This window comes from Glossina fuscipes, unplaced genomic scaffold, assembly GCF_014805625.2.
Source record: "Glossina fuscipes isolate IAEA_lab_2018 unplaced genomic scaffold, Yale_Gfus_2 114671, whole genome shotgun sequence".
Classification (NCBI taxonomy): domain Eukaryota; kingdom Metazoa; phylum Arthropoda; class Insecta; order Diptera; family Glossinidae; genus Glossina; species Glossina fuscipes.
Genome location: NW_024005951.1, coordinates 1 through 9,568, shown reverse-complemented (window position 1 = coordinate 9,568; position 9,568 = coordinate 1). Strand labels below are relative to the sequence as shown.

Here is a 9,568-nt window from a genome sequence, read left to right as displayed (position 1 = left end):
AAATGCTGAAAAGAGCTTGACTTATGGCGTAAAATATAAAAGTAATTCACCTTAACCACTAGAGGGGTGGATTCCGTTCAATTTTCCAGATCGTTGGTAAAAGGTTAATGAGAAGTAAAGCTTTCAATTTTAATAGGGTGGCTAATATAAATTTTAGAACAAACAAAGGTGACGAGAAGATAACCCAGTTGAGGGATTGTATTACATCGATAAACAAATTTTCTCCCATAAATCGCTTTTATTTTACTATTTCGTTTATTTTCATTATTATTAATTTTAAGTTTACAAACAATTTACGTTATATTACAAAACAAACTTAATTTATTAAAAGTAAGCTAACTTAAGTTAAAATATTTATTTTGTTATTAGAGAAGATAAAGTGACAAAGATGTGTTAAACTAGAGAGTTGTAGAAAGTATAAAAAAGATGAGATAACTTCAATAGGCGAATTCGCTCTCTTTTCACTCAATTTAAATAAACTAAAAAATATTTGTGTTTTTTTTTTTATCTTACAAATTAATTTTAGTTTATTTATGTGAATTTAATTAAATTAAAACTAAATAATAATAATTACAATAGTAGTTATTTATAAAGTGTTCCAGAACATGACTCAGAGTGCAAGGGTATAGAGTAATAAGCTGGCAGTGGCATAAAAAGAAAAATAGAGGAAAAGAAAGAGATAGAAAATTATATGCTGGGAGAGACAGCTGCATAGTTTTTCTCTATAAGTATTCTTATCACAAATCTCAGATTTCTCTCGTTTATTCTTTTTTCTAAGCTCTTCCTTCGCGTTAATTTATCTTATGATTGGCTGGTATATCATCAGATTTTATACAACGCCCTCTATAACAGATTTCTGCTTCCGAGGTTTGTTCAATCGCGGGCTGCGATGTTGCATATATAACATGTTCCATTAATTGTTTGTGGAACGCTTGTCTCTCTTCTGGTGTCATCGGCTTGTTGAAATTAGGAATTTCTGTCGTCGGTGCTACCGTAGTTTCGGGTTTTACCCTCTTAATATGAGTATACTCTTGGCGTCGTTTACTTACGGCTGTTAGAGCCGCCGTCACAGCGCTATCATCGCTTTCTTCTTCGATAGAGAAAAGCTCATGCAATTGCTTTTTTACCTCCGAAAATAAGCTAGGTTGAATTTCTAAATCCTCTTCTTTGCTATCTTCATCCATCCGGCGTGTAGCAATTTCTTCCTGACCGACGATTTCGGACAGGTTCTCCGTGGTAGTTGTTTCCTTTGCCAAAATCGTAGGCTCCATAGTAAAGTTCTCTGCTTTTTCTGTAGTTTGACTGCTGTACTCACTTTTCTCTTCTACCTTTGCCTGCACCGAAATAGGTGTAGTATTTATCATTGTTGTTACTCTATTTATATCCACTGTAGCTGTTATGGGTGTTGTAATCTTTAAATCTTTATTTAAATCTACAACTGTAATAGGTTTTCCGCTAGTGGGTATTGAGTTAATTAGTTGTGAACCTAAATTTTGAGATTCAGCCAATTCGAAACTTTCATTGTTACTTGGTGCTAGTGAGACACGAACTTTTTTCCATTTACCGCGACGATTCGGATATATGCGATCGGCAATCGAGTTTCTTTGTGATTCAAAGATAGAACCGTCCGCTGATTCATCGTTACTCTTAGCCTCTGTAAGCTTTTCGCCGGGTGCTTTCCCCATGACTTCTTCAAGAAGTTCAGCAAAAGATTTCTCAGGTCTAAGTTAAAGCAATTAAAATTCCCACGTAAGCAACAAAAAAAAAGTAAGAACATTATAGTCGGGCACAGCCGATCATTATATACCTTACACCAGATTGTTTAACACAATCCTTATTCTTGTATGAAATTCCTATTATGGGCCAATTTTCATTACCACATATTAAAACTTAGACTTTCCTGCCCTATAAAAGATCAATTTTCATGAAAATATGTATTAGGGTAGAGTCCAAAATGAACGCCGAATTTGGTACAACCAATTCTTTTATGTTAAATTACTATTATTATATATAATATTGTGTATTGATATAATTGTCATTATGAAGCATTGAAAATTACACCTTTTTGTCGTAAGTACTTCAATCTTCGTTATATAAGAGGGGGTTTAAAAATTGCCCCAACTTGTGTAAAGTTTTCGTACCAATTCAGAATGCCGAAATTGTACTACCTACTCACTTTTGTCAAGAAGTTTCGAAGATTGCAATTTTATTTCATGTAACGACTTTTCAGAATAGGGCATTATATAGGGAGTGATGGAAAAAATGAACCGATCCAAACCATTTTCAATAGCGTTCGTCTTTGGGTCAAAACAGGTCACTGTACGAAATTTCATGAAAATATCTCGAAAATTGCTGTTTAAAGCTTAAATACAAATTTACATGGACGCTGGTCAGACGGACAGACGGACACGCAGGCAGATCGGTATAATAAAATGTTGGTCCATTTTTAAGTTCTTCTGCGTGTAGGGTATAAAAAGAACAATTACCTAAGACTTGGCCCTCTTAAGCCGTGTGTGTTGATGCCGCTTTTTGAACCATAATTCGCTGACACTTTAATTTCGTAATTTTCATTTTCCTCTTTGGGATCCACCGTAACTATGTCAGGCTCATTCTCGAACTTGTGTTTATTTACTGGATATTCTTTAGGATTAATGGGCTTAAAGTTACTAGATGAGACGACTTTTACAGCAGGAGACCATTGCGATTCTTGAGCCTCTAATTGAAATCTAGTTTTATAGCGACGTCTTGGTGGCTGTAAATATTTCAAGGTTTAAAATAATACTATGTTTATTCCCTTTTTAGAACTGTTTACCTCGTTATCCGTTGAACCTTGATTGTAACGATTTGTTTTGCGGTAGGTTTGTTTTGATTCTTCACCTTGCTCGTTCTCCTCTTCTGTTGATGGGGTCGACGACGCTGGATGCAAAGGGCGTCGTGTGCGAGCACGTACTCTTACCACTTTCCGTGGTGGTAAACGCGGCCGTATCTAACAATTGCAAAAAATGTAAACCAAATTTGATTTATTAATAATTTTATTATATTTACCAGATATCGTTCTTCCTCAGCTTGGGTTGTAGTGGTAGGAGTTTCCGTTGTTGTTCGTATTCTTGGATAATTTCTGCGTATAAAGGGAGAACGTCTTGTGGTTGTTAACGTTGTTTCCTCTGGTGGAGCTTCGGTAGTTTTTGCGGTTGTTGTAGTCGTTCGAAATGTTGTAGTATAGTCTTGCGTAGTGGTTGCATATGCGGGATTAATTTCATTCTTATATATTGATTCGGTAGGGTTTAGATCTTCTTGATTCGGGAAATAACCCGGGCCGTAGTTATTAGTGTAATGATTATATTGTTGAGCAATTTGCATGGGTTCTAAAAGGCCTGCCGGGAAATTTTGTTCGTTGTCGTTGTCAATATTATTCCCGGGTGTTACTGTGTAAATTTGTTGCGACTCCGATGCAGGAACTTCAGTGGTGATTTCGGAGTAGCTAGTGAGAGGTTCTGGAGTGGTAGTAGTTCTTCGTGTCGAAGGTCTAAAGATAGGATAGTTTTGTTTTAGAACGTCACGTTGGTAGTCTAAATCTTCGCTTTCCTGTTTCTTGGCGGAGCCCTTGTATCGCTTTTTAGGTTTCAATCTTAAGCTTTCACGTTCTTCCGGTGTCGGCTGGTAGCGTATACGATTAGGATTCCGTATCAGTGGCTTTCGCGAGGCGCTTGGACGTCTCGTCGTAGTTGTAGACGTGGCGGCCGTGTCCTCTGTATTAATGTAAGCTGAAGCTTTGGTGCCATACGGTCGTCTAAGTCTGTTGGCCGGTCGTCTATTCGTGTTTTCTGTTTCGGAATAAGAAACTGAGGAACTTATTTTCGTAGCGACAGGCTTACGTAGCCGATTAAAAGGTCTGCGTGTAGGCCGTGTGGGCTCTGAAGACGTCGGTGCATTTTGCTCTACGTTATTTTGTTTGCCTTTTTCTTGCAAATTATTGACTAAACCGGGCAAATTTGGAGTTAAAGGAGGCAATTCCGACGGCAATTGATAGGGATTTGGATCATATTCTACGGGACCATCGCTTACTTCATTTTGGTTATATGCAGGTCGATGGTTCGCAGGTATATTGTAATTATTTTGATCTGAGGTTTGGGCCAGTGTACTAAATTGGTCATTTATCTCAGGCGCAGAAGTAGGACTATAGAAAGTTATTCGTGGTCGCTTAGTTGTCGTTGTAGTGGTAGTGCTGGGAGGTCTTTGTGTAGCGGCGTACTCAAAGTTTTGAGGTGTATAGTGTTCCTGCTCGTAAGCGGGTGTCGTTGTTGGAATAATTTTCGGACGATTCCGGAAAGCATCCTGTTGTCGGAAATACTGTTTCATGCGATATTCCTCTTCCGGTGTTATACTACCTACCGGACTTGGCGGGGTTGTTAAACGCGGCTTGTATTCATTCTGCTCGACTTGATTACTTTGGGTATTTGAAGAGTCACTTATTTCGTACTGGGAATACCGTGGCGGTGGCGGTGTTTGAGGGATCTCAGCGCTTAAATGAGGTTTACGTTCTTCTTGAGCGATTTGATTATTAAATTGATCTCTTGTACTTTGGTATTGTGGTAGAGTAGTTAAAGGGGGGTCATATTGTTGTTGGATGTTTTGGTTATTTTGATAATCGTAATTATTTTGAGGTTGGGGTGTTTGTGGAGGTGACGTAGTTAAAGCTGGCTTGTATTGTTCTTGAACAACCTGATTGTTTTGCGGGTTCAAATGACCTCTCGTACTATGATATTCTACTTCCGGACTAGTATTATAAATGAAATAAGTCTGAGGAGCCGGTGTAGTTGAAGTTGTTGTGCTGCTAGTAGTGGTGCTGGTGGATGTAGAGGATGTTGTACTAGGTCTACTAACAGGTAATTTAAAGTATTTGATGTCGCTTATTTGATTAGGCATTGGATTAAATTGAGCATAGGGATTATTTGGATGTTGATTATACACTAATTGCTGTTCATTATTATTACTCTGAGGTGGACCCCATTTTGGAAGTATCTTCTCCCAAAATATCACCAAAAGAACGTCCGAAGAAAAAGAGACCACAGAGTAATAGCTAACCTTGTTGCCACGATTTGGAATCTTCGTACGTTGACTTGTAGTCTTAGGTCGTGAGGTGCTACTGGTGTATTCGTCTAAAAGATTCTGTTGAGGGAAGCTGTAATAAATATTCGAATGTACTGGTGATACAGGTTGCATTTGAGGTTGATTTTGCACTCTTGGTGGTGGCGGTGGCGGTGGTGGTGCAGGAGGACTTGCCCTCGCCAAATTAATAACTATGGAGCCCACGTGAGGTTCCGGCAACAGTATTTTGCTAAATCCTGGAGGTGTGCGATAGCTTAGAGGAGCTACGTAGAATGGAACATCATTTAGATTTTGGGCACCTTGTAGCTGCGAAAGATAAGGTAATTCGAATTTTGTGTAACCATTCGGAGTGGGCATACCGCCTGGACCCACAAAAATCGCTGGAGTATTGGAATTTGGAGCGTCAACGACAGCGATACTGCGGGCATTTTTTAATGTATCCACCACCTGGCTCTCTGATAGACGAGACGAGGTGCGAACCAAAAACATAGCCAACGGGGGTTGATGGGCCTTAGGCTTAGGTTTTAGTGTAGTGGTCTGAGACTTAAGATAATTTTCATAAACATTAGTAGGTTTTCTGGTGGTAGTTCGCGGTCTTTGTGTGGTTGTAGTGGTAGAAGTGGTTGTTGTTGTAGTACTGGTGGTGTAAACGTTTGGTCGACGAGGTTGTGATGGTATTACCGGTTCCGGCGTATAAAATTGATTAATATGAAATGGATTCACTGTAGTAAAAACTGGATTATTATTGTATTTTGCGGGAACGTCATAAGATTGTGGTTGCTGACTATATGTTTGTTGCACTGGCTGTTGCTGATTGTATAAACTTTCAAAGGGCACGTACAGATACTGGACATCGGCTTGCTGGTTATTTAATCCCACTGGGGGGACAGAAGAAGGTACGGAGTGAACTGGAGCTGTAGGCAAAGGGTTAAATTGGAATGTCGAAGGTTTACTAAGCTGCAATACAGATTGCTCCGGTGGTTGAGGTTCCACTGGGAATACTTGAGGCGTCACAGATTGCAACGGTGATTGGGTGGGCTTCGTGTCTTTAAAGAAATTATTTAAACTAATAGGATCTTCCACAAAGTTTTGATGATGTGAAGGTCTGCGCTGTAAAGATTGCGCTGTCGGTTTTTGTGGCAAAGGATGAAATTCAGGGGGAAAAATGGGTTGTTGATTGAATAACGGAGAATTAAATAAAGTAGCTTGACCACCGCCACCAAAAGCATGTTGTATATTATAGCCAGTATTGACACCGGATGCAATATTTGCTGGACGATTATTTGCATTACCTAATGGCATTTCAAATTTGAAAAACGATTGTGACGTTGGCTCTTGAGGCTGTAGATTATTTGCTTTTGATAGTGGACTTGGCTGTTGCCGTAATGACTGTGTTTGAGGTGAATTGGATAAGCTTCGAAATGGGGCGTAAGAGAAGTCAAACGGTGAAGATTTCGAGGAAACGGCAGCATTATTAATAGCTCTCGATAAATCTGCGAAATGTCCGTCAGGGGGGAAGGATTGTGAATAGGTTAGCACTCGTCCATTAGAAGAACGATCCCTCGACGAATTGTCCGCCGATTGAGGCAAAGGTATCCAATCGTAGTTATCATTGGTTACACCGGATTCCGTTGCCTCCGATATTTGACGTGACCATTTTTCCTGGCTACTTACGGAGCTGATAAACAAAAGCAGGCATATACCAATACTAATAAATAAAATTTGCAATTGCTTTTGTGTCATGGTGAGGCCTGCAAGGAGTAAAAAATATCATAAAAACAATTTTTAAGATATGAATCATAGGTTTCACATCTATTACAGACAACAAGTCAATTGCAAACATGATTGCAAAAACGTGAAGCATAACAAAGAGTTTTACAATGGTTTCATTATTGACCTTCAAAAGAAATATTTGAAATGACTCAGATGAAATGATAAACAAAATATCGTTGGTTGAATAAGAGATTGAAATGAATTCACGGCATGTCTTTCGTATAAATATAGTTTTCGTATCTAGTAGTAAATCCCGTTCAATTTTTCAATATTTAGATGAAAAAAGGCAAAAAGCAAAACAATGAAATCACTTGCGGTGATCATTACCAACTTGACTGTCGCTGAATAATGTACAGGAATATGTAACTGAGATTTCTAATATGAACGAAGTCAACAATTGCATTACCTCGAAATAAAAGGAGATCACTTTCATTTTTAAATTCATTACGTGGTTTAGTTTGTCAGTGGAATGCACGCATGGAAAGGTCGTAAATTGTAATTGCAGCGATCACATTCATATAAGTGCAGTTGCCTTATAAACGGATATAATATCTGATCTAATAACTTGCAAGTAAAAGCCTGTATTCAAAGTGCACTGCTACCAATTGTAATTGTAATTGTGTTGTTATGAAAATGAAAGCAAAAGGCGACTTTTGTAATAACAGTCATCATAAACATGAGCAACGACCGTTGCTCTTATTTTTTTTTTTTTGCTTCTGTTTTCTTTAATAACATTTTTTTCAAGATGTTTTTCTTTATTTTTAGATTAATTTCATTATCAGAGCTTGCTAGCTCTCTCTTTTGTTTAGTTGTAACTGTTGGTGTACATATGTATAAGTCGTTCATTGCTAATGGTCAGTCGAATTGTTTTCGTTTGTAAAACTTGTTTAAAATTATGATTTACATATGAAATTTAGAGGTTAACTTCCAACATATGAATCCGTTGCTTGTTCGTACATGCTATAGAACTCGGGATTAAAGACGGGGCAATAAATAAAGTCAATGAATTTTATTTGAACAATTTCACCGTTCACAACTTTCTTTAGATTGCTAGCATACTATTGGTTTAAATTTAAAGCGAAACATTGATCATTTCGGAAAATTGGAAGAGGCTTCCTGAACCCCTAACAATGACCCGACTTTATTGTTTTTACCTGCTATTAATAAAATTGAGCTCATATATAAAAGAGCAGAGTAATTAAATGAGCCTGACAGGTAAACAACAAGACAAGAATCGGGGCTTTGGTCATCGTAATAAGTATTCCCTCATATCGGTTGCTCGGACTTAATTACAGTCTTGTAGTCATGTTTCTGTTCTTATATCTTGCACCACTGGCGGCACAAGTTTGTCTGTCTACCCGCCTGCCTATCTTGTTCTTCACCTTACAGCCCGCAATTTTTGGTATAATTTGACGAAATTTATTACACTGACCTTTTTTGACGCAAGGACAAACCCCATTGAAAATATTCCGAATCGGACCAGTTTTTCGACTAATTCTGATATAACCTCTTGTTTTGAAATGCCAGTAAATGGATAACTGTAGGGTGGTGTAAGGTGTTTACGCCTCAAAGTCAAAAATTTCAGATGCTTCCCCGTTTAAAACGAATTTTAGCGTTTCTCAAAAACTAGAGCTATCAAAAACCAATACAATTTTAAGGAAGTTTATGTACGCACGCGTAAAAGTCCTCTCTTCTACATTACGAAAGTGCAAGTCAGGGGCTTGTGATTTATTAAAATTTTGTTAATCAATTTGTTGCTATTCGGTAAAGTTGGCTTTCATTTGAATTCAAGACAAAAAAATCATTTCTGTTTTATTACCAAGCCTTTAATAATAATGACATTGTCTACCATTGATGACTTATCAACCCACATTTCACAATTACAAAGCATGAGCAATACTAACTTGTACAGACAGTTATTATATTCATCTTGTTGTCGAGTGAACAGTAAAAAAGACAACAACAACAACAATAATTATAATAAAAATTACTTTACAAATTTATTTAATTATTTTATATCATTGAGAAAATGACACAACATGCCATTGAATTGTTAACAATGCTTTAATTAAATCTTATTTAGGCAATAATTAAAACTACAAAAATATAATTCAGGTCTTTGCTCCAGTAACTTACCATAAAAAAAAAAAAATTAAACGAAATATGCAGAGAAAAACCCAATAAACTGCAGTCGAGGAAAACAACCAAATGTTTGTCAAAACTGTAAAATAAGAAAAAAAAAATAAACTAAATAAATAAAAATGATGAAAGCAATAATTCAATTAATGTAAAATTTCAATTGTATTATTTAATTAAAATATTTAATGAAAATAATTCATTATTTCAAATGAAAAATTTTTTCTCATTAATTGCCATAATAGCAAGCATACGAATATACTTAAAACCAGACTGATTAGCAGCATAGTCAGATTAGGTTTAAATGCAAGTCTCCGTCCCTGTTAGAGGGGAAGCGATTGAGCAGAGTATGCGAAGTCCTTCATAAATTTGCCAGTGCATTCGCTATACCCTTTCAACATCACTAAAAAAGACGCATATTACTCTGTCCTCAAAATGCGGTAGAAGCAATGCTTATGCTCGAGCGAATTGAATTTATCCAGATCTCGGGTGTTCTGGAACACGCATTGTATAATATGTATGACTGCTGCATGGTGGTTAGAAAGAAGGG

The 9,568-nt window shown here is 37.2% G+C and overlaps 1 protein-coding gene across 1 annotated transcript; it reads right to left on the bottom strand.

Moving 5' to 3' along the window:
* Positions 1-396: 396 nt before the first annotated feature.
* On the bottom strand, positions 397-9,108 carry LOC119644385. The gene is made up of 5 exons (XM_038043929.1): positions 9,019-9,108; positions 3,046-6,860; positions 2,813-2,986; positions 2,487-2,752; positions 397-1,722 (listed from the first exon to the last, which is right to left on the bottom strand). Exons 2-5 carry the CDS (start codon positions 6,850-6,852, stop codon positions 792-794), a joined length of 5,178 nt encoding a protein of 1,725 aa, XP_037899857.1. The 5' UTR covers positions 6,853-6,860; positions 9,019-9,108; the 3' UTR covers positions 397-791.
* Positions 9,109-9,568: the final 460 nt, after the last annotated feature.